This window comes from Salvelinus namaycush, unplaced genomic scaffold (assembly GCF_016432855.1).
Source record: "Salvelinus namaycush isolate Seneca unplaced genomic scaffold, SaNama_1.0 Scaffold1359, whole genome shotgun sequence".
NCBI lineage: Eukaryota > Metazoa > Chordata > Actinopteri > Salmoniformes > Salmonidae > Salvelinus > Salvelinus namaycush.
The window spans coordinates 40799-66085 of record NW_024058074.1 but is presented as its reverse complement, the minus strand read 5'-3'; the positions used below and the strand labels follow the sequence as shown (position 1 = coordinate 66085).

The following is a 25287-nucleotide window of genomic DNA, read 5'->3' as shown; positions in this document are numbered from 1 at the left end:
AGAGGTAGTAAGGTATGGTTCGTTTAGATTAGAGGTAGTAATGTATGGTTAGTTTAGATTAGAGGTAGTAAGGTATGGTTAGTTTAGATTAGAGGTAGTAAGGTATGGTTAGATTAGATTAGAGGTAGTAAGGTTAGTTTAGATTAGAGGTAGTAAGGTATGGTTAGTTTAGATTAGAGGTAGTAAGGTATGGTTAGTTTAGATTAGAGGTAGTAAGGTATGGTTAGATTAGATTAGAGGTAGTAAGGTTAGTTTAGATTAGAGGTAGTAAGGTATGGTTCGTTTAGATTAGAGGTAGTAATGTATGGTTAGTTTAGATTAGAGGTAGTAAGGTATGGTTAGTTTAGATTAGAGGTAGTAAGGTTAGTTTAGATTAGAGGTAGTAAGGTTAGTTTAGATTAGATTAGAGGTAGTAAGGTTAGTTTAGATTAGAGGTAGTAAGGTATGGTTAGTTTAGATTAGAGGTAGTAAGGTATGGTTAGTTTAGATTAGAGGTAGTAAGGTATGGTTAGATTAGATTAGAGGTAGTAAGGTTAGTTTAGATTAGAGGTAGTAAGGTATGGTTAGTTTAGTTTAGAGGTAGTAAGGTATGGTTAGTTTAGATTAGAGGTAGTAATGTATGGTTAGTTTAGATTAGAGGTAGTAAGGTATGGTTAGTTTAGTTTAGAGGTAGTAAGGTATGGTTAGTTTAGATTAGAGGTAGTAATGTATGGTTAGTTTAGATTAGAGGTAGTAATGTATGGTTAGTTTAGATTAGAGGTAGTAATGTATGGTTAGTTTAGATTAGAGGTAGTAATGTATGGTTAGTTTAGATTACAGGTAGTAAGGTATGGTTAGTTTAGATTAGAGGTAGTAAGGTATGGTTAGTTTAGATTAGAGGTAGTAAGGTATGGTTAGTTTAGATTAGAGGTTGTAAGGTATGGTTAGTTTAGATTAGAGGTAGTAAGGTATGGTTAGATTAGATTAGAGGTAGTAATGTATGATTCGTTTAGATTAGAGGTTGTCATGGTTACTTGATATAGGCCTCTGTGCTGCTGGGGCCTTTGAGCTGGTCTTCCATCAGGTAGGTGTTGTGGGAGGAGCTGATGAAGTAGTGGTTGATTGGCTGGCTCATATCCTGGAACACCTCCTTGTGGGCGGGGTTGAAGATAGACCCCTCCTCCTGTTGCAGGTACATCAGGAAGCCATCTTTGGTCATGTGATTCTTCTGCTTTGCTGGGGGGGGGGCAGAATGAGTTAGGGATTGGGCCTTGTGAAATACCCCTCCCAGATATACAGAGCCTTCAGAAAGTATTCACACCCCTTGACACATTTTGTTGTGTTAGAGCCTGAATTGAAAATGTATTAAATTTAGATTTTTTGTTGTTCACTGGCCAACACACAATACCCCATAATGTCAAAGTTGAATTATGTTTTTCGTTGTTGTTTTTTAATTCATAAAAAATGAAAAGCTGAAATGTCTTGAGTCAATAAGTATTCAAACCCGTTGTTATGGCAACGCCTAAATATGTTCAGGAGTAAAAAATTGCTTAACAAATTACATAATAAGTTGCATGGACTCACTCTGTGTGCATTAATAGTGTTTAACATGATTTTTGAATGACTACCTCATCTCTGTACCCCACACATACAATTATCTGTAAGGTCCCTCAGTCGAGGAATTTCAAACACAGATTCAACAACAAAGACCAGGGAGGTTTTCCAGTGCCTTGCAAAGAAGGGCACCTATTGGTAGATAGGTAAAAAAGCCGACATTGAATATCCCTTTGAGCATGGTGAAGTTATTAATTACATTGGATGGTGTATCAATACACCCAGTCACTACAATGATACAGGCATCCTTCCTAACTCAGTTGCCAGAGAGGAAGGAAACCGCTCAGGGATTTCACCATGAGGCCAATGGTGACTTTAAAACAGTTACAGAGTTTAATGGCTGTGATAGGCGAAAACTGAGGATGGATCAACAACATTGTAGTTACTCCACAATACTAACCTAATTGACAGAGTGAAAAGAAGGAAGCACGTACAGAATAAAAATATTCCAAAACATGCATCCTGTTTGCAACAAGGCACTAAAGTAATACTGCTAAATTATGTGGCTAAGCAATGAAGGTCTAGAGTAGCCTCAACAGCACTCTGTAGGGTAGCACCACGGCATAGCTGGAGGACAGCTAGTTTCCGTCCTCCTCTGAGAGAGAGAGAGAGAGCGAGAGAGAGAGAGCGAGAGAGAGAGAGAGAGAGAGAGAGAGAGAGAGAGAGAGCGAGAGAGCGAGAGAGCGAGAGAGAGAGAGAATTTTTTAACTTCACTTTTAGCCTACTCAAGCAGAGAGGGATGCCATGTTAGCCAACTGGCTATGGTTTCCAAATCAAGGCAAGCTTTTGTTTTTATTCATTTATAGCCACTGGGGCCCGCCGGTGTAACTGCTAAACTGCTTGCTGACTGTACACTGTACTGCATGATTGTAGTGTTAGTTCTAGTAGCTATGTTGACTATGACATCTTGTTTGCAACTTTTGGACTAATGATTACACCCTATATCTGTTAGATGCAGGCAAAAGTGTGCAAGGCGGTATGGAATGTGTCACTGTCTGTCAGCATGACTACAAAAAATTACTTTTCAACCTGTGCACATACAGTGGGGCAAAAAAGTATTTAGTCAGCCACCAATTGTGCAAGTTCTCCCACTTAAAAAGATGAGAGAGGCCTGTAATTTTCATCATAGGTACACTCAACTATGACAGACAAAATGAGAAAAGAAATACAGAAAATCACATTGTAGGATTTTTAATGAATTTATTTGCAAATTATGGTGGAAAATAAGTATTTGGTCACCTACAAACAAGCAAGATTTCTGGCTCTCACAGACCTGTAACTTCTTCTTTAAGAGGCTCCTCTGTCCTCCACTCGTTACCTGTATTAATGGCACCCGTTTGAACTTGTTATCAGTATAAAAGACACCTGTCCACAACCTCAAACAGTCACACTCCAAACTCCACTATGGCCAAGACCAAAGAGCTGTCAAAGGACACCAGAAACAAAATTGTAGACCTGCACCAGGCTGGGAAGACTGAATCTGCAATAGGTAAGCAGCTTGGTTTGAAGAAATCAACTGTGGGAGCAATTATTAGGAAATGGAAGACATACAAGACCACTGATAATCTCCCTCGATCTGGGGCTCCACGCAAGATCTCACCCCGTGGGGTCAAAATGATCACAAGAACGGTGAGCAAAAATCCCAGAACCACACGGGGGGACCTAGTGAATGACCTGCAGAGAGCTGGGACCAAAGTAACAAAGCCTACCATCAGTAACACACTACGCCGCCAGGGACTCAAATCCTGCAGTGCCAGACGTGTCCCCCTGCTTAAGCCAGTACATGTCCAGGCCCGTCTGAAGTTTGCTAGAGAGCATTTGGATGATCCGGAAGAAGATTGGGAGAATGTCATATGGTCAGATGAAACCAAAATATAACTTTTTGGTAAAAACTCAACTCGTCGTGTTTGGAGGACAAAGAATGCTGAGTTGCATCCAAAGAACACCATACCTACTGTGAAGCATGGGGGTGGAAACATCATGCTTTGGGGCTGTTTTTCTGCAAAGGGACCAGGACGACTGATCCGTGTAAAGGAAAGAATGAATGGGGCCATGTATCGTGAGATTTTGAGTGAAAACCTCCTTCCATCAGCAAGGGCATTGAAGATGAAACGTGGCTGGGTCTTTCAGCATGACAATGATCCCAAACACACCGCCCGGGCAACGAAGGAGAGGCTTCGTAAGAAGCATTTCAAGGTCCTGGAGTGGCCTAGCCAGTCTCCAGATCTCAACCCCATAGAAAATCTTTGGAGGGAGTTGAAAGTCTGTGTTGCCCAGCAACAGCCCCAAAACATCACTGCTCTAGAGGAGATCTGCATGGAGGAATGGGCCAAAATACCAGCAACAGTGTGTGAAAACCTTGTGAAGACTTACAGAAAACGTTTGACCTCTGTCATTGCCAACAAAGGGTATATAACAAAGTATTGAGATAAACCAAATTCTTATTTTCCACCATAATTTGCAGAACTGGGTAATAACCGGAGCAGTTTAATATATATATAACCACCGGCATCCAGAATAATAAAGAATGGGTAAAAAACCCGTCGCTCACCAGACAACAATGTGCACAAGCACTTACAACAAACAATACCACACAAAGACATGGGGGGAACAGAGGGTTAAATACACTACACGTAATGAGGGAATGAAAACCAGGTGTGTGGGAAAACAAGACAAAACCAATGGAAAATGAAAAATGGATCGGCGATGGCTAGAAGACCGGTGATGTCGACCGCCGAACACCGCCCAAACAAGGAGAGGAACCAACTTCGGCAGAAGTCGTGACAGTAGCAACCTAATGATTGGAGTATAAAGTAGTAACCTAAACCTGTCAATGTTACATTGCGCTGGGTGAATGGAATATGAATGACAGTCACCTAGTATACTGTAATAGAAATAAGGCCGTGCTCATAAAAAACCCTGACCCTGATCTTAAAAGGCACCGACCACCACCGTGTTATGGGTATGCTTGTCATCAATAAGGACTGGGCAGTTTTTCAGGATAAAAAAGCAATGGAATGAAGCTAAGCACAGGCAAAATCCTAGAGAAAAACCTGGTTCAGTCTACTTTCCACCAGACACTGGGAGATGAATTCAACTTTCACCAGGACAATAACCTAAAACACAAGGTCAAAAATACACTGGAGTTGCTTACCAAGTAGACAGTGAATGTTCCTGAGTGGACGAGTTAATTCAGCTTGTAAATCTATTGACCTGGAAAAAGGTTGTCTATCAATGATCAACAACTAATTTGGCAGAGATAGAAGAATTTTGAGAAGAATAATGTGAAAATGTTGCACAATCCAGGAAATCTTAAAGACTTCCCCATAAAGATTCACCGCTGTAATCGCTGCCAGCTCTTCCCCAGCTCTAAAGATTCACCGCTGTAATCGCTGCCAGCTCTTCCCCAGCTCTAAAGATTCACGGCTGTAATCGCTGTCAGCTCTTCCCCAGCTCTAAAGATTCACCGCTGTAATCGCTGTCAGCTCTTCCCCAGCTCTAAAGATTCACCGCTGTAATCGCTGCCAGCTCTTCCCCAGCTCTAAAGATTCACCGCTGTAATCGCTGCCAGCTCTTCCCCAGCTCTAAAGATTCACCGCTGTAATCGCTGTCAGCTCTTCCCCAGCTCTAAAGATTCACCGCTGTAATCGCTGCCAGCTCTTCCCCAGCTCTAAAGATTCACCGCTGTAATCGCTGCCAGCTCTTCCCCAGCTCTAAAGATTCACCGCTGTAATCGCTGCCAAAGGGGATTCTAACATGTATTGACTCAGGGGTGTGAATACTTATGTAAATAAGACATTTCTGTATTTCATTTTAAATAAATTTGCAAAAAAAATGTCCAAAAACCTGTTTTCACTTTGTCATTATGTGGTATTATGTGTGGAAAAAAATAATCAATGTAATGAAGTGGAGGAATGAATCATTTCTGAAGGCATTGTATATAATTTAGCCTACATTAGAAAGGTGCCTCAGAAATACAAGTGTTTTAGCACATTCATAGAATACCATGAAACTGTATGCTGCCATCGAATTCTGCATTCTTACGTACAGTAAAATAAGTGTACAAAACATTAGGAACACCTTACTAATATTGAGTTGTACCCCATTTTGCCCTCAGAACAGCCTCAATGTGTCAGGGCATGGTGTCTACAAGGTGTCAAAAGCGTTCCACAGGGATAATGGCCCATGTTGACTCCAGTGCTTCCCACAGTTGTGTCAAATTGGCTGGATGCCCTTTGGGTGGTGAACCATTCTTGATAGACACGGGAAACTTTTCAGTGTGAAAAACCGAGCAGCATTGCAATTCTTGACACACTCAAACTGGTCTTGTACATTCACCCTCTGAATCGCACACACAATCCATGTCTCAATTGTCTCAAGGATTAAAAATCCTTCTTTAACCCGTCTCCTCCCCTTCCTCTACACTAATTTAAGTGGATTTAACACGTGACATCAATAAGAGATCTTAGCTTTCACCTGGATTCACCTGGTCAGTCTGTCGTGGAAAGAGCAGGTGTTTTTAATGTTTTGTACACTCAGTGTAGTGAGTTCATGTATGTGTGTCTGAGCGACTCTCCACACCTGAGTCATCCAGCTCGTATTGAGTCAGTACTAGGGCATCTCTCCTCACCTGAGTAATCCAGCTCGTATTGAGTCATTACTAGAGCATCTCTCCTCACCTGAGTAATCCAGCTCATATTGAGTCATTACTAGAGCATCTCTCCTCACCTGAGTCATCCAGCTCGTATTGAGTCAGTACTAGAGCATCTCTCCTCACCTGAGTCATCCAGCTCGTATTGAGTCAGTACTAGAGCATCTCTCCTCACCTGAGTCATCCAGCTCGTATTGAGTCAGTACTAGAGCATCTCTCCTCACCTGAGTCTTCCAGCTCGTATTGAGTCAGTACTAGGGCATCTCTCCTCACCTGAGTCATCCAGCTCATATTGAGTCAGTACTAGAGCATCTCTCCTCACCTGAGTCATCCAGCTCGTATTGAGTCAGTACTAAAGCATCTCTCCTCACCTGAGTCATCCAGCTCGAATTGAGTCAGTACTAGAGCATCTCTCCTCACCTGAGTCATCCAGCTCATATTGAGTCAGTACTAGAGCATCTCTCCTCACCTGAGTCATCCAGCTCGTATTGAGTCAGTACTAGAGCATCTCTCCTCACCTCAGTCATCCAGCTCGTATTGAGTCAGTCTAGGGCATCTCTCCTCACCTGAGTCATCCAGCTCGTATTGAGTCAGTACTAGGGCATCTCTCCTCACCTGAGGCATCCAGCTCGTATTGAGTCAGTACTAGGGCATCTCTCCTCACCTGAGTCATCCAGCTCGTATTGAGTCAGTACTAGGGCATCTCTCCTCACTTGAGTCATCCAGCTCGTATTGAGTCAGTACTAGGGCATCTCTCCTCACCTGAGTCATCCAGCTCATATTGAGTCAGTACTAGGGCATCTCTCCTCACTTGAGTCATCCAGCTCATATTGAGTCAGTACTAGGGCATCTCTCCTCACTTGAGTCATCCAGCTCATATTGAGTCAGTACTAGGGCATCTCTCCTCACTTGAGTCATCCAGCTCATATTGAGTCAGTACTAGGGCATCTCTCCTCACCTGAGTCATCCAGCTCATATTGAGTCAGTACCACAGCATCTCTCACCTGAATCGTCCAGCTCGTATCTCTGTATGAGTCTTACAGCGTCCTCCATGGTGGCCACCTCACGCTGCTCGTTCAGCAGGAAGTTGAGCAGGTCTTTGACACTCATCTGCTCCCCCGTAGTGGCGTACTTCCCATAGATCACATCGATCTCCTCGCGATATATCAGCAGGTCATAGAAGTGTTTGATCTCAGGACCTTCCAGGGAGCCCGAGTTAGACTTGTCACATTTCTGTAGGACAAGATCATTAACAAAACAGTACTAACAAGATACAGCACGTTGAGTTCCTCCTCAGACAAAGTCAAATGCTTTGAGACATAGCCTTAAATGAAACCCATATACATACAGGAACATGACAGAACTGCATTAGGAGCTGCCTGTACAGACTCTATAACACCTTGTAAGTCATTGACCAACTGTAGCTGTCCACTCACTGCAAACAGCACTTCAGCGTACATGTCGTCCACCTCGATGTTGATCTGGCGGAGGAAGTGTTTCAGCTCCTTCAGAGTCATCTTGTTGTCCTTGTTCTTGTCTGCTTTCCTCATACAGTTGAAGATCCAGCTTTAAAACGTCCAGATTTAAGGATCAATCATTCACCATGTAGGAATGTAGATACACAACGCAGAGGATGAGAGGACTAAAAACTAGAGTACTAATGGTTAATAGCGAATTGTAAATATGAGTTGGGTTTCAGTTCAACAACTGTTAGAATCTGTGGAATGACACTCCTGAACTCAGAGCCACGTTGTAATTGGTCTGTACATTGAGTCGGGGGCAGGATACTTGTTATTTGGCCATTAGCCAAGTTGTACTGCAAGGACTTCTGATTGGTCAATCCCAGGCTAGGGTGGGGGGTTATAAATGGCATCCTGTTCATTTGTTCGGTGGAGAAAAGCTGAGGACAGGGGACTTCTGATTGGTCAACCCCAGGCTAGGCTGAGGACAGGGGACTTCTGATTGGTCAACCCCAGGCTAGGCTGAGGACAGGGGACTTCTGATTGGTCAACCCCAGGCTAGGGTGAGGACAGGGGACTTCTGATTGGTCAACCCCAGGCTAGGGTGAGGACAGGGGACTTCTGATTGGTCAACCCCAGGCTAGGCTGAGGACAGGGGACTTCTGATTGGTCAACCCCAGGCTAGGGTGAGGACAGGGGACTTCTGATTGGTCAACCCCAGGCTAGGGTGAGGACAGGGGACTTCTGATTGGTCAACCCCAGGCTAGGGTGAGGACAGGGGACTTCTGATTGGTCAACCCCAGGCTAGGGTGGGCGGGTTATACATGGCATCCTGTTCATTTGTTCGGTGGGGAAAAGCTGAGGACAGGGGAGACTGAACATCTGAACATCTCCTCCCAGCAGAACAATTTATTTTTTATTTTTATTTCACCTTTATTTAACCAGGTAGGCTAGTTGGGAACAAGTTCTCATTTTCAACTGCGACCTGGCCAAGATAAAGCAAAGCAGTGTGACACAAACAACAACACAGAGTTACACATGGAATAAACAAACATACAGTCAATAACACAATAGAAAAAAAAGAAAGTCTATATACATGCTGTGTAAATGGCATGAGGAGGTAAGGCAATAAATAGGCCATAGTGGCGAAGTAATTACAATTTAGCAGATTAACACTTGAGTGATAGATGAGCAGATGATGATGTGCAAGTAGAGATACTGGTGTGCAAAAGAGCAGAAAAGTAAATAAAAACAATATGGGGATGAGGTAGGTAGATTGGGTGGGCTATTTACAGAAGGGCTATGTACAGCTGCAGTGATCGGTTAGCTGCTCAGATAGCTAATGTTTAAAGTTAGTGAGGGAGATATAAGTCTCCAGCTTCAGCGATTTTTGCAATTCGTTCCAGTCACTGGCAGCAAAGAACTGGAAGGAAAGGAGGCCAAAGGAGGTGTCGGCCCCTGGGATGACCAGTGAGATATACCCACTGGAGCGCGTGCTACGGGTGGGTGTTGTTATCGTGACCAGTGAGACAAGGCAGAGCAACACCTAGCATAGACTTATAGATGACCTGGAGCCAGCGGGTCTGGCGACGAATATGTAGCGAGGGCCAGCCGACTAGAGAATACAGGTCGCAGTGGTGGGTGTTATAAGGGGCTTTGGTAACAAAACGGATGGCACTGTGATAGACCGCATCCAGCCCGCTGAGCAGAGTATTGGAAGCTATTTTGCAGATGACATCGCCGAAGTCGAGGATCGGTAGGATGGTCAGTTTTACGAGGGTAAGTTTGGCGGCGTGAGTGAAGGAGGCTTTGTTGTGAAATAGAAAGCCGACTCCAGATCTGATTTTGGACTGGAGATGTTTAATATGAGTCTGGAAGGAGAGTCTACAGTCTAGCCAGACACCCAGGCATCTGTAGTTGTCCCCACATTCCAGGTCAGAATCGTCCAGAGTAGTGATGCCGGGCGGGCGTAAATAACATAAATTGCTAGCAACCAGTTGCTCGGAGCTTAAATGTTGACCTATACACATTGTAGATGGGAAGCCACTATACTGAATAGGCTGGACAACTATTTTATGATTTGTAACCCCAAGTAACTAAACAATGTTTTAGCAGATTAACGAAAGAGGATACTGCTCGCTCGTCTGCTGGCGGTTGAGTTTCTTCATGTTAGAGAGGATCTTCTCCAGACCATGGACCCACTGCCTAGCCTCCTCCACCGAGGTAGCTATCAGATCCAGGTTCCTCCTGCGGCCCTTAAAGACGATGGAGAAACAGAGGTCCTCCACGTGGGCCTCTGTGTGCTTCTGAAGACCCTCCGACTGACGGCCCTTACGCACAGAGTCTATCTCATCAATGGAAACTGAAAGGGGAGACAAGAAGGTTAGAATTGTTTATGAACTCCTGGTCCTGAAGTCTCACTGCTTGGTTTCATGGCAGCTGAGATTTGATAGTTTCTTGGTTAAAACCAAAGAGCCTCAAGATCCAGGCTAGGGAAACTGTGTGATGACATGGCTGTCACCAGGGCTTGTCCCAATCATGTCTTCATCACATCTACCCCAGACAGAAACATATAGGAGAGGGTGGGTTTGATAGGACAGGACAGGGTGGTAGAGGAGGGTAGGCAGGAAACGTCTCTGTCTCAGTGTGCCCTTCACCCACCCACAGCACCCAACAGCCCTCTGTCTATCTACACACTTCGTTCCCAGTTTCTGTTCCTATACACTCCAACCTGTTTAACTGACTGGAGGAGCATGTCTGTCAGATTTAGTCCCTGGTATCTACTGGTCAGTCAGTTACACAGTCACCAAGTGGTAACAGTCAGTATCTAAATAATATGTGTGAAATGCTTGATAGTGTATGTGATGTAAACAGAGAGGTCTACTTTCTTGAGGACCTGAATATTGACTGGTTTTCATCAAGCTGTCCGCTCAAGAGGAAGCTTCTCACTGTAACCAGTGCCTGTAATCTGGTTCAGGTTATTAATCAACCTACCAGGGTGTTTTACAAGAGGAAGCTTCTTACTGTAACCAGTGCCTGTAATCTGGTTCAGGTTATTAATCAACCTACCAGGGTGTTTAACAAGAGGAAGCTTCTTACTGTAACCAGTGCCTGTAATCTGGTTCAGGTTATTAATCAACCTACCAGGGTGTTTACAAACACTGCAGGAACAAGATCATCCACGTGTATTGATCACATTTTTACTAATACTGTAGAACTTTGTTCTAAAGCTGTATCTGTACCCATTGGATGCAGTGATCACAATATAGTGGCAATATCCAGGAAAGACAAATTTCCAAAAGCTGGGCCTAAAATAGTGTATAAGAGATCATACAAACATTTCGCTGTGGACGATGTTAAAAATATATGTTTGTCTGATGTGATTAATGAGGAGCATCCAGACGCTGCACTTGATGAATTTATGAAGTTGCTTTTTACAATTATTGATGAACATGCACCTGCTAAGAAACTGACTGTTAGAACTGTTAAGGCTCCATGGATTGATGAGGAATTTAAAAACTGTATGGTTGAAAGAGATGGGGCAAAAGGAGTGGCTTATAAGTCTGGCTGCACATCTGACTGGCTGACTTACTGCAAATTGAGAAATGATGTGACTGAACTCAACACAAAGAAGAAGAAACTGTTTTATGAAGCCAAGATCATTGATATAAAGAATGATGGAAAAAACTTTGGAGTACTTTAAATTAAATTATGGGCACTGTCACGTCCTGACCATAGTTCTTATGTGTGTTGCTTGTTTTAGTGTTGGTCAGGACGTGAGCTGGGTGGGCATTCTATGTTGTGTGTCTAGTTTGTCTGTTTCTGTGTTCAGCCTAATATGGTTCTCAATCAGAGGCAGCTGTCAATCGTTGTCCCTGATTGAGAATCATATATAGGTGGCTTGTTTTGTGTTGGGGATTGTGGGTGGTTGTCTTCTGTCTTTGTGTTCTGCACCAGATAGGACTGTCTCGGTTTTCACATTTGTTATTTTGTATTTTGTATAGTGTTCACGTTATTGTCTCTTCTTTATTAAATCATGTTGAACACTAGCCGCGCTGCATTTTGGTCCTCTCCTTCACCCCAGGAAGAAAGCCGTTACAGGCACAAAGACATTCAACTCCATCTTTCATCGAAATCAGACGGCTTATTCATCACAAAACCATTTAATGTTGACAATTATTTTAATGATTATTTCACAGTCAAAGTGGTCAAACTTAGGCAGTAAATGCCAACAGTGAGTCATCATATTCAAGCATAAAAAAACTAATAATGAAAGAAAAGCATTGTAATTTAGTATTTCATCAAGTTAGTGTGGGAGAGGTGGAAAAATGATTGTTATTTATCAATAATGACAAACCTCCTGGCAACTTAGATGGAAAGCTACTGAGGATGGTAGCTGACTCTATAGCCACTCCTATCTGTCATATCTTTAATCTGAGTCTAGAGGAAAGTCTTTGTCCTCAGGCCTGGAGGGAAGCCAAAGTAATTCCTCTACCCAAGAGTGGTAAAGCGGCCTTTACTGGTTCTAACAGCTGACCAATCAGCTTGCTGCCAGCCCTTAGCAAACGGTTGGAAAAAATGCGTTTTTACCAAATACAATGTTATTTCTCTGTAAACAGATTAACAACAGACTTTCAGCATGCTTATAGAGAAGGACAGTCAACATGTACTGCACTGACACAAATGACTGATGATTGGTTGAAAGAAATTGATAATAAGAAGATTGTGGGAGCTGCACTTTTAAATTTCAGTACAGCTTTTGATATTAATGAACATAACCTGCTGTTGAAAAAACATATGTGTTACGGCTGTTGAGGTGTTGAGCAGGTGGGTCTGGGCAGGGTGATGTAGTTGATGGGGCTGTTGAGGTGTTGAGCAGGTGGGTCTGGGCAGGGTGATGTAGTTGATGGGGCTGTTGAGGTGTTGAGCAGGTGGGTCTGGGCAGGGTGATGTAGTTGATGGGGCTGTTGAGGTGTTGAGCAGGTGGGTCTGGGCAGGGTGATGTAGTTGATGGGGCTGTTGAGGTGTTGAGCAGGTGGGTCTGGGCAGGGTGATGTAGTTGATGGGGCTGTTGAGGTGTTGAGCAGGTGGGTCTGGGCAGGGTGATGTAGTTGATGGGGCTGTTGAGGTGTTGAGCAGGTGGGTCTGGGCAGGGTGATGTAGTTGATGGGGCTGTTGAGGTGTTGAGCAGGTGGGTCTGGGCAGGGTGATGTAGTTGATGGGGCTGTTGAGGTGTTGAGCAGGTGGGTCTGGGCAGGGTGATGTAGTTGATGGGGCTGTTGAGGTGTTGAGCAGGTGGGTCTGGGCAGGGTGATGTAGTTGATGGGGCTGTTGAGGTGTTGAGCAGGTGGGTCTGGGCAGGGTGATGTAGTTGATGGGGCTGTTGAGGTGTTGAGCAGGTGGGTCTGGGCAGGGTGATGTAGTTGATGGGGCTGTTGAGGTGTTGAGCAGGTGGGTCTGGGCAGGGTGATGTAGTTGATGGGGCTGTTGAGGTGTTGAGCAGGTGGGTCTGGGCAGGGTGATGTAGTTGATGGGGCTGTTGAGGTGTTGAGCAGGTGGGTCTGGGCAGGGTGATGTAGTTGATGGGGCTGTTGAGGTGTTGAGCAGGTGGGTCTGGGCAGGGTGATGTAGTTGATGGGGCTGTTGAGGTGTTGAGCAGGTGGGTCTGGGCAGGGTGATGTAGTTGATGGGGCTGTTGAGGTGTTGAGCAGGTGGGTCTGGGCAGGGTGATGTAGTTGATGGGGCTGTTGAGGTGTTGAGCAGGTGGGTCTGGGCAGGGTGATGTAGTTGATGGGGCTGTTGAGGTGTTGAGCAGGTGGGTCTGGGCAGGGTGATGTAGTTGATGGGGCTGTTGAGGTGTTGAGCAGGTGGGTCTGGGCAGGGTGATGTAGTTGATGGGGCTGTTGAGGTGTTGAGCAGGTGGGTCTGGGCAGGGTGATGTAGTTGATGGGGCTGTTGAGGTGTTGAGCAGGTGGGTCTGGGCAGGGTGATGTAGTTGATGGGGCTGTTGAGGTGTTGAGCAGGTGGGTCTGGGCAGGGTGATGTAGTTGATGGGGCTGTTGAGGTGTTGAGCAGGTGGGTCTGGGCAGGGTGATGTAGTTGATGGGGCTGTTGAGGTGTTGAGCAGGTGGGTCTGGGCAGGGTGATGTAGTTGATGGGGCTGTTGAGGTGTTGAGCAGGTGGGTCTGGGCAGGGTGATGTAGTTGATGGGGCTGTTGAGGTGTTGAGCAGGTGGGTCTGGGCAGGGTGATGTAGTTGATGGGGCTGTTGAGGTGTTGAGCAGGTGGGTCTGGGCAGGGTGATGTAGTTGATGGGGCTGTTGAGGTGTTGAGCAGGTGGGTCTGGGCAGGGTGATGTAGTTGATGGGGCTGTTGAGGTGTTGAGCAGGTGGGTCTGGGCAGGGTGATGTAGTTGATGGGGCTGTTGAGGTGTTGAGCAGGTGGGTCTGGGCAGGGTGATGTAGTTGATGGGGCTGTTGAGGTGTTGAGCAGGTGGGTCTGGGCAGGGTGATGTAGTTGATGGGGCTGTTGAGGTGTTGAGCAGGTGGGTCTGGGCAGGGTGATGTAGTTGATGGGGCTGTTGAGGTGTTGAGCAGGTGGGTCTGGGCAGGGTGATGTAGTTGATGGGGCTGTTGAGGTGTTGAGCAGGTGGGTCTGGGCAGGGTGATGTAGTTGATGGGGCTGTTGAGGTGTTGAGCAGGTGGGTCTGGGCAGGGTGATGTAGTTGATGGGGCTGTTGAGGTGTTGAGCAGGTGGGTCTGGGCAGGGTGATGTAGTTGATGGGGCTGTTGAGGTGTTGAGCAGGTGGGTCTGGGCAGGGTGATGTAGTTGATGGGGCTGTTGAGGTGTTGAGCAGGTGGGTCTGGGCAGGGTGATGTAGTTGATGGGGCTGTTGAGGTGTTGAGCAGGTGGGTCTGGGCAGGGTGATGTAGTTGATGGGGCTGTTGAGGTGTTGAGCAGGTGGGTCTGGGCAGGGTGATGTAGTTGATGGGGCTGTTGAGGTGTTGAGCAGGTGGGTCTGGGCAGGGTGATGTAGTTGATGGGGCTGTTGAGGTGTTGAGCAGGTGGGTCTGGGCAGGGTGATGTAGTTGATGGGGCTGTTGAGGTGTTGAGCAGGTGGGTCTGGGCAGGGTGATGTAGTTGATGGGGCTGTTGAGGTGTTGAGCAGGTGGGTCTGGGCAGGGTGATGTAGTTGATGGGGCTGTTGAGGTGTTGAGCAGGTGGGTCTGGGCAGGGTGATGTAGTTGATGGGGCTGTTGAGGTGTTGAGCAGGTGGGTCTGGGCAGGGTGATGTAGTTGATGGGGCTGTTGAGGTGTTGAGCAGGTGGGTCTGGGCAGGGTGATGTAGTTGATGGGGCTGTTGAGGTGTTGAGCAGGTGGGTCTGGGCAGGGTGATGTAGTTGATGGGGCTGTTGAGGTGTTGAGCAGGTGGGTCTGGGCAGGGTGATGTAGTTGATGGGGCTGTTGAGGTGTTGAGCAGGTGGGTCTGGGCAGGGTGATGTAGTTGATGGGGCTGTTGAGGTGTTGAGCAGGTGGGTCTGGGCAGGGTGATGTAGTTGATGGGGCTGTTGAGGTGTTGAGCAGGTGGGTCTGGGCAGGGTGATGTAGTTGATGGGGCTGTTGAGGTGTTGAGCAGGTGGGTCTGGGCAGGGTGATGTAGTTGATGGGGCTGTTGAGGTGTTGAGCAGGTGGGTCTGGGCAGGGTGATGTAGTTGATGGGGCTGTTGAGGTGTTGAGCAGGTGGGTCTGGGCAGGGTGATGTAGTTGATGGGGCTGTTGAGGTGTTGAGCAGGTGGGTCTGGGCAGGGTGATGTAGTTGATGGGGCTGTTGAGGTGTTGAGCAGGTGGGTCTGGGCAGGGTGATGTAGTTGATGGGGCTGTTGAGGTGTTGAGCAGGTGGGTCTGGGCAGGGTGATGTAGTTGATGGGGCTGTTGAGGTGTTGAGCAGGTGGGTCTGGGCAGGGTGATGTAGTTGATGGGGCTGTTGAGGTGTTGAGCAGGTGGGTCTGGGCAGGGTGATGTAGTTGATGGGGCTGTTGAGGTGTTGAGCAGGTGGGTCTGGGCAGGGTGATGTAGTTGATGGGGCTGTTGAGGTGTTGAGCAGGTGGGTCTGGGCAGGGTGATGTAGTTGATGGGGCTGTTGAGGTGTTGAGCAGGTGGGTCTGGGCAGGGTGATGTAGTTGATGGGGCTGTTGAGGTGTTGAGCAGGTGGGTCTGGGCAGGGTGATGTAGTTGATGGGGCTGTTGAGGTGTTGAGCAGGTGGGTCTGGGCAGGGTGATGTAGTTGATGGGGCTGTTGAGGTGTTGAGCAGGTGGGTCTGGGCAGGGTGATGTAGTTGATGGGGCTGTTGAGGTGTTGAGCAGGTGGGTCTGGGCAGGGTGATGTAGTTGATGGGGCTGTTGAGGTGTTGAGCAGGTGGGTCTGGGCAGGGTGATGTAGTTGATGGGGCTGTTGAGGTGTTGAGCAGGTGGGTCTGGGCAGGGTGATGTAGTTGATGGGGCTGTTGAGGTGTTGAGCAGGTGGGTCTGGGCAGGGTGATGTAGTTGATGGGGCTGTTGAGGTGTTGAGCAGGTGGGTCTGGGCAGGGTGATGTAGTTGATGGGGCTGTTGAGGTGTTGAGCAGGTGGGTCTGGGCAGGGTGATGTAGTTGATGGGGCTGTTGAGGTGTTGAGCAGGTGGGTCTGGGCAGGGTGATGTAGTTGATGGGGCTGTTGAGGTGTTGAGCAGGTGGGTCTGGGCAGGGTGATGTAGTTGATGGGGCTGTTGAGGTGTTGAGCAGGTGGGTCTGGGCAGGGTGATGTAGTTGATGGGGCTGTTGAGGTGTTGAGCAGGTGGGTCTGGGCAGGGTGATGTAGTTGATGGGGCTGTTGAGGTGTTGAGCAGGTGGGTCTGGGCAGGGTGATGTAGTTGATGGGGCTGTTGAGGTGTTGAGCAGGTGGGTCTGGGCAGGGTGATGTAGTTGATGGGGCTGTTGAGGTGTTGAGCAGGTGGGTCTGGGCAGGGTGATGTAGTTGATGGGGCTGTTGAGGTGTTGAGCAGGTGGGTCTGGGCAGGGTGATGTAGTTGATGGGGCTGTTGAGGTGTTGAGCAGGTGGGTCTGGGCAGGGTGATGTAGTTGATGGGGCTGTTGAGGTGTTGAGCAGGTGGGTCTGGGCAGGGTGATGTAGTTGATGGGGCTGTTGAGGTGTTGAGCAGGTGGGTCTGGGCAGGGTGATGTAGTTGATGGGGCTGTTGAGGTGTTGAGCAGGTGGGTCTGGGCAGGGTGATGTAGTTGATGGGGATGGGGGTGTCAGCAGGTGGGTCTGGGCAGGGTGATGTAGTTGATGGGGCTGTTGAGGTGTTGAGCAGGTGGGTCTGGGCAGGGTGATGTAGTTGATGGGGCTGTTGAGGTGTTGAGCAGGTGGGTCTGGGCAGGGTGATGTAGTTGATGGGGATGGGGGTGGGGGTGTCAGCAGGTGGGTCTGGGCAGGGTGATGTAGTTGATGGGGCTGTTGAGGTGTTGAGCAGGTGGGTCTGGGCAGGGTGATGTAGTTGATGGGGATGGGGGTGTCAGCAGGTGGGTCTGGGCAGGGTGATGTAGTTGATGGGGATGGGGGTGGAGGTGTTGAGCAGGTGGGTCTGGGCAGGGTGATGTAGTTGATGGGGATGGGGGTGTCAGCAGGTGGGTCTGGGCAGGGTGATGTAGTTGATGGGGATGGGGGTGGAGGTGTTGAGCAGGTGGGTCTGGGCAGGGTGATGTAGTTGATGGGGATGGGGTGTCAGCAGGTGGGTCTGGGCAGGGTGATGTAGTTGATGGGGATGGGGGTGTCAGCAGGTGGGTCTGGGCAGGGTGATGTAGTTGATGGGGATGGGGGTGTCAGCAGGTGGGTCTGGGCAGGGTGATGTAGTTGATGGGGATGGGGGTGTCAGCAGGTGGGTCTGGGCAGGGTGATGTAGTTGATGGGGGTGGGGGGGTCAGCAGGTGGGTCTGGGCAGGGTGATGTAGTTGATGGGGATGGGGGTGTCAGCAGGTGGGTCTGGGCAGGGTGATGTAGTTGATGGGGATGGGGGTGTCAGCAGGTGGGTCTGGGCAGGGTGATGTAGTTGATGGGTATGGGGGTGTCAGCAGGTGGGTCTGGGCAGGGTGATGTAGTTGATGGGGATGGGGGTGTCAGCAGGTGGGTCTGGGCAGGGTGATGTAGTTGATGGGGATGGGGGTGTCAGCAGGTGGGTCTGGGCAGGGTGATGTAGTTGATGGGGATGGGGGTGTGAGCAGGTGGGTCTGGGCAGGGTGATGTAGTTGATGGGGATGGGGGTGTCAGCAGGTGGGTCTGGGCAGGGTGATGTAGTTGATGGGGATGGGGGTGTCAGCAGGTGGGTCTGGGCAGGGTGATGTAGTTGATGGAGATGGGGGTGTCAGCAGGTGGGTCTGGGCAGGGTGATGTAGTTGATGGGGATGGGGGTGTGAGCAGGTGGGTCTGGGCAGGGTGATGTAGTTGATGGGGATGGGGGTGTGAGCAGGTGGGTCTGGGCAGGGTGATGTAGTTGATGGGGATGGGGGTGTGAGCAGGTGGGTCTGGGCAGGGTGATGTAGTTGATGGAGATGGGGGTGTGAGCAGGTGGGTCTGGGCAGGGTGATGTAGTTGATGGGGATGGGGGTGTGAGCAGGTGGGTCTGGGCAGGGTGATGTAGTTGATGGGGATGGGGTGTCAGCAGGTGGGTCTGGGCAGGGTGATGTAGTTGATGGAGATGGGGGTGTCAGCAGGTGGGTCTGGGCAGGGTGATGTAGTTGATGGGGGTGGGGGTGTCAGCAGGTGGGTCTGGGCAGGGTGATGTAGTTGATGGGGATGGGGGTGTCAGCAGGTGGGTCTGGGCAGGGTGATGTAGTTGATGGGGGTGTGAGCAGGTGGGTCTGGGCAGGGTGATGTAGTTGATGGGGATGGGGGTGTCAGCAGGTGGGTCTGGGCAGGGTGATGTAGTTGATGGAGATGGGGGTGTCAGCAGGTGGGTCTGGGCAGGGTGATGTAGTTGATGGGGGTGTGAGCAGGTGGGTCTGGACAGGGTGATGTAGTTGATGGGGGTGTGAACAGGTGGGTCTGGGCAGGGTGATGTAGTTGATGGGGGTGTAAACAGGTGGGTCTGGGCAGGGTGATGTAGTTGATGGGGGTGTCAGCAGGTGCGTCTGGGCAGGGTGATGTTGTTGTCATTTGAATGTGTATGTTTTGTATTGTTTTTAAATATTAAATACATTTATACAAAAAAAAATAATAAGGAAAAATGAAAAGGTTGAAACATGCACCTGATTATTCATTATGAATAGGATTTATTTCATTTAGTTAATTTACATTCTTCATTGTAACCACAATGTCACAAATAATTGCACACAACATGAGCAGATTAACTTGGTCAAAACATTTCTTTATTAAAGACTATCAGAAAGAATGTTGGTACTTATTTATGTTGATCCAAAGCCATGAATTAGTGAGTCACTCAGCTTTATGTTGACATTGACTCTTTCATTCAGTTTCTTCTTCACATCAGCAATGAAGGACTCTGGGTATCAGATATATATATATATATATATATATATATATATAGTGCATATGGAAAGTATTCAGAAACTATTCAATGGATCCAATTGTTTTTATTCCTGTCACGGCTGTCTTCGTCCTCCTCATCTGACGAGGAGAAACGAGAAGGATCGGAGGACCAATACGCAGCGAGGTAAGTGTTCATCATTATTTAATGAAAGAAACTGAACACTGCAAAAACAACAAAGAAACAACCGTGAAGCTAAATACCAATTGTGCTGACACAAACACTACACATAGACAATAACCCACAACCCACAATGACAAAACAGGCTATCTAAATATGGTTCCCAATCAGAGACAACGACTAACTCCTGCCTCTGATTGAGAACCATATCAGGCCAAACACATAGAAATAGACAAACCAGACATACAACATAGAATGCCCACACAGATCACACCCTGACCAAACAAAACATAAAACATACAAAGCAAACTATGGTCAGGGCGTGACAATTCCTCATCACTCTACATCTTCATCTTTCCCTCAATCCTGACTAGTCTCCCAGTACTCTACACACAATACCCCATAATGACAAAGCAAAATAAATACTTATATCACATTTACATAATTAGTCAGACCCTTTACTCAGTACTTTGTTGAAGCAGCGAGTCTCGATTCTTCTTGGGTATGACGCTACAAGCTTGGCACACCTGTATTTGGAGAGTTGGGGAGTGTCGCTGCTCAGCTATTTTCAGGTCTCTCCAGAGATGTTGGATTGGGTTCAAGTCCGGGCTCTGGCTGAACCACTCAAAGACATTCCGAGTCTTGTCCCGAAGCCACATCTGCATTGTCTTGGCTGTGTGCTTAGGGTTGTTGTCCTGTTGGAGGTGAACCTTCGCCCCAGTCTGAGGTCATGAACGCTCTGGAGCATCAAGGACCTCTCTGTACTTTGCTCTGTTCATCTTTCCCTCAATTCTGACCAGTCTCCCAGTACCTGCGGCTGAAAAACTTCCCCACAAAAACTGTCAGAGTGACCATCGGGTTCTTGGTCACCTCCCCGACCAAAGCCCTTCTCCCCCGATTGCTCAGTTTGGCCGGGCGGCCAGCTCTTGGAAGAGTCTTAGTGGTTCCAAACTTCTTCCATTTAAGAATGATGGAGGCCACTGTGTTCTTGGGGACCTTCAATGCTGCAGACATTTTTTGGTACCCTTCCCCAGATCTGTGCCTCGACACAATGCTGTCTCGGAGCTCTACGGAAATTTCCTTCAATCTCATGGCATGGTTTTTGCTCTGACATGCATTGTCAACTGTGGTATCTTTTATATAGAAATTATAACCAAATCATGTCCAATCATTTGAATTTATCACAAGTGGACCACAATCAAGTTGTAGAAACATATCAAGTATGATCACTGGATACAGGATGCACCTGAGCTCAATTTTGAGTCTCAAATCAAAGGGTCTGAATACAGGCACACACAAACACACACACACACACAGAAAACAGAATATTGTAGGCCGGAGATTATACGGTACTTTGTATTCGGATCAGCAGTTGTTGCTTATTTCCATTTTGAAAGACAGAACAGTGTCCAAGTCATCACGCAGACATTCCTTGAATACCAGATGAAGTTCAGGGAGAGAATGAGGGTATTGTGTGGTCCTGACCATATTCACTCCCTTGTTATTTCTCAAGTCTTTCTGTGGAATGACAACATCCAACACTCTGTGGTGCAGATAAACGGAGGACGGGACTGGAAGCCAAACCAATATGTTTACGATGTAAACTTCCCCTTTTCTTTAGCCTTTTAGCTAGGCTCAGTCTGGTGGGTGATTGATGGATAGAAGTAAATCTCTGTGCGATTAATACTTCTAAAACTATGATAATTACAATGATATGACGATTACAAGCAGCAACATGCTGCCAATAGGAATTTGAGTTATTTTTTGTAAAATCTCCAAGCAGGATTATAACAGTCTGATTAAAGTCAAAACATGAAACACAGATCTGCGTGCATCAAATTAAAACTTCGCTATCCTTTATCACCAACGACAGTCTTTCAAGCCTCATCATCACGGGGCATTGTGTTTGCAGAGCCTCATCATCACGGGGCATTGTGTTTGCAGAGCCTCATCATCACGGGGCATTGTGTTTGCAGAGCCTCATCATCACGGGGCATTGTGTTTGCAGAGCCTCATCATCACGGGGCATTGTGTTTGCAGAGCCTCATCATCACGGGGCATTGTGTTTGCAGAGCCTCATCATCACGGGGCATTGTGTTTGCAGAGCCTCATCATCACGGGGCATTGTGTTTGCAGATCCTCATTCAAGGAGAAGGTAAGATGAATCATATTATAGCAGAAAGCTCCTTGAAGAGAGATGTCATAATAGAGGAGTAATAGAGGACCATAAACCAGTATAAGGACCATAAACCAGTGTAAGGACCATAAACCAAGATTGACTTTGAAATTGGAGGTCTATCCATGTCCTGAGGACTTCGGGAAATGCCTTCAAAACCGGCCACTAGAGGCAGCAGCGAGCGCTATTACCATCAACAAGGCTTGGGTTTTGCTAGGGTGATGTGGATGGGAATGGTGGAAAGGTGTAATCCCATGACTCTGGATCAGAAGGCTGTGTGTTCGGTTCCGGTGGTGGCCACTGGTTTTTGTTCTAACCCTATCCCAAACATTAACCCTTACCTACCAAGTGCCTTAACAGAACTGTTAACCTGGAATGAAACGATACAGAGCAGCAACCCAGGATGTCAAAAACATTTCGAATTTTGACATTTGGGAAAATGTGGAAAAACGTCTAACTCTGCAGTGAGCCTGTGAAAGCTTGTTGCATGACAGCTTCCTCTGTTCTGTAACCTACAGTACAGTACTAGGTCTGGTCCCCTCTCAGTAACTGGAGACCTGAGTTAACAGTAACCTACAGTACAGTACTAGGTCTGGTCCCCTCTCAGTAACCTACAGTACAGTACTAGGTCTGGTCCCCTCTCAGTGACTGGAGACCTGAGTTAACAGTAACCTACAGTACAGTACTAGGTCTGGTCCCCTCTCAGTGACTGGAAACCTTAGTTAACAGTAACCTACAGTACAGTACTAGGTCTGGTCCCCTCTCATTGACTGGAGACCTGAGTTAACAGTAACCTACAGTACAGTACTAGGTCTGGTCCCCTCTCAGTGACTGGAGACCTGAGTTAACAGTAACCTACAGTACAGTACTAGGTCTGGTCCCCTCTCAGTGACTGGAGACCTGAGTTAACAGTAACCTACAGTACAGTACTAGGTCTGGTCCCCTCTCAGTGACTGGAGACCTGAGTTAACAGTAACCTACAGTACATTACTAGGTCTGGTCCCCTCTCAGTGACTGGAGACCTGAGTTAACAGTAACCTACAGTACATTACTAGGTCTGGTCCCTTCTCAGTGACTGGAGACCTGAGTTAACAGTAACCTACAGTACAGTACTAGGTCTGGTCCCCTCTCAGTGACTGGAGACCTGAGTTAACAGTAACCTACAGTACAGTACTAGGTCTGGTCCCCTCTCAGTGACTGGAGACCTGAGTTAACAGTAACCTACAGTACAGTACTAGGTCTGGTCCCCTCTCAGTGACTGGAAACCTGAGTTAACAGTAACCTACAGTACAGTACTAGGTCTGGTCCCCTCTCAGTGACTGGAGACCTGAGTTAACAGTAACCTACAGTACAGTACTAGGTCTGGTCCCCTCTCAGTGACTGGAAACCTTAGTTAACAGTAACCTACAGTACAGTACTAGGTCTGGTCCCCTCTCATTGACTGGAGACCTGAGTTAACAGTAACCTACAGTACAGTACTAGGTCTGGTCCCCTCTCAGTGACTGGAGACCTGAGTTAACAGTAACCTACAGTACAGTACTAGGTCTGGTCCCCTCTCAGTGACTGGAGACCTGAGTTAACAGTAACCTACAGTACAGTACTAGGTCTGGTCCCCTCTCAGTGACTGGAGACCTGAGTTAACAGTAACCTACAGTACATTACTAGGTCTGGTCCCCTCTCAGTGACTGGAGACCTGAGTTAACAGTAACCTACAGTACATTACTAGGTCTGGTCCCTTCTCAGTGACTGGAGACCTGAGTTAACAGTAACCTACAGCACAGTACTAGGTCTGGTCCCCTCTCAGTGACTGGAGACCTGAGTTAACAGTAACCTACAGTACAGTACTAGGTCTGGTCCCCTCTCAGTGACTGGAGACCTGAGTTAACAGTAACCTACAGTACAGTACTAGGTCTGGTCCCCTCTCAGTGACTGGAAACCTGAGTTAACAGTAACCTACAGTACATTACTAGGTCTGGTCCCCTCTCAGTGACTGGAGACCTGAGTTAACAGTAACCTACAGTACAGTACTAGGTCTGGTCCCCTCTCAGTGACTGGAGACCTGTGTTAACAGTAACCTACAGTACAGTACTGGGTCTGGTCCCCTCTCAGTGACTGGAGACCTGAGTTAACAGTAACCTACAGTACAGTACTAGGTCTGGTCCCCTCTCAGTGACTGGAGACCTGAGTTAACAGTAACCTACAGTACATTACTAGGTCTGGTCCCCTCTCAGTGACTGGAGACCTGAGTTAACAGTAACCTACAGTACAGTACTAGGTCTGGTCCCCTCTCAGTGACTGGAGACCTGAGTTAACAGTAACCTACAGTACATTACTAGGTCTGGTCCCCTCTCAGTGACTGGAGACCTGAGTTAACAGTAACCTACAGTACAGTACTAGGTCTGGTCCCCTCTCAGTGACTGGAAACCTTAGTTAACAGTAACCTACAGTACAGTACTAGGTCTGGTCCCCTCTGAGTGACTGGAGACCTGAGTTAACAGTAACCTACAGTACAGTACTAGGTCTGGTCCCCTCTCAGTAACCTACAGTACAGTACTAGGTCTGGTCCCCTCTCAGTAACCTACAATACAGTACTAGGTCTGGTCCCCTCTCAGTAACCTACAGTACAGTACTAGGTCTGGTCCCCTCTCAGTGACTGGAAACCTTAGTTAACAGTAACCTACAGTACAGTACTAGGTCTGGTCCCCTCTCAGTAACCTACAGTACAGTACTAGGTCTGGTCCCCTCTCAGTGACTGGAAACCTTAGTTAACAGTAACCTACAGTACAGTACTAGGTCTGGTCCCCTCTCAGTGACTGGAGACCTGAGTTAACAGTAACCTACAGTACAGTACTAGGTCTGGTCCCCTCTCAGTAACATACAATACAGTACTAGGTCTGGTCCCCTCTCAGTAACCTACAGTACAGTACTAGGTCTGGTCCCCTCTCAGTAACCTACAGTACAGTACTAGGTCTGGTCCCCTCTCAGTAACCTACAGTACAGTACTAGGTCTGGTCCCCTCTCAGTAACCTACAATACAGTACTAGGTCTGGTCCCCTCTCAGTAACCTACAGTACAGTACTAGGTCTGGTCCCCTCTCAGTAACCTACAGTACAGTACTAGGTCTGGTCCCCTCTCAGTAACCTACAGTACAGTACTAGGTCTGGTCCCCTCTCAGTGACTGGAGACCTGTGTTAACAGTAACCTACAGTACAGTACTAGGTCTGGTCCCCTCTCAGTAACCTACAGTACAGTACTAGGTCTGGTCCCCTCTCAGTAACCTACAGTACATTACTAGGTCTGGTCCCCTCTCAGTAACCTACAGTACAGTACTGGGTCTGGTCCCCTCTCAGTAACCTACAGTACAGTCCTAGGTCTGGTCCCCTCTCAGTGACTGGAGACCTGAGTTAACAGTAACCTACAGTACAGTACTAGGTCTGGTCCCCTCTCAGTAACCTACAGTACAGTACTAGGTCTGGTCCCCTCTCAGTAACCTACAGTACAGTACTAGGTCTGGTCCCCTCTCAGTAACCGACAGTACAGTACTGGGTCTGGTCCCCTCTCAGTAACCTACAGTACAGTACCAGGTCTGGTCCCCTCTCAGTAACCTACAGTACAGTACTAGGTCTGGTCCCCTCTCAGTAACCTACAGTACAGTACTAGGTCTGGTCCCCTCTCAGTAACCTACAGTACAGTACTAGGTCTGGTCTCCT

General features: G+C 47.6%; 1 protein-coding gene across 1 annotated transcript in view; it reads right to left on the bottom strand.

Moving 5' to 3' along the window:
- Window positions 1–1009: 1009 nt before the first annotated feature.
- LOC120036497 (1-phosphatidylinositol 4,5-bisphosphate phosphodiesterase delta-1-like) overlaps window positions 1010–25287 on the bottom strand; it is a gene marked incomplete at its 5' end in the record, with an annotated part of 54247 nt that continues 29969 nt past the window's right edge. Inside the window, 4 exons of the mRNA XM_038982939.1 lie at window positions 1010–1215; window positions 7249–7477; window positions 7681–7810; window positions 9838–10066. Of these exons, the coding sequence (XP_038838867.1) occupies window positions 1010–1215; window positions 7249–7477; window positions 7681–7810; window positions 9838–10066 (794 nt within the window). The remainder of the gene's footprint in view (window positions 1216–7248; window positions 7478–7680; window positions 7811–9837; window positions 10067–25287) is intronic.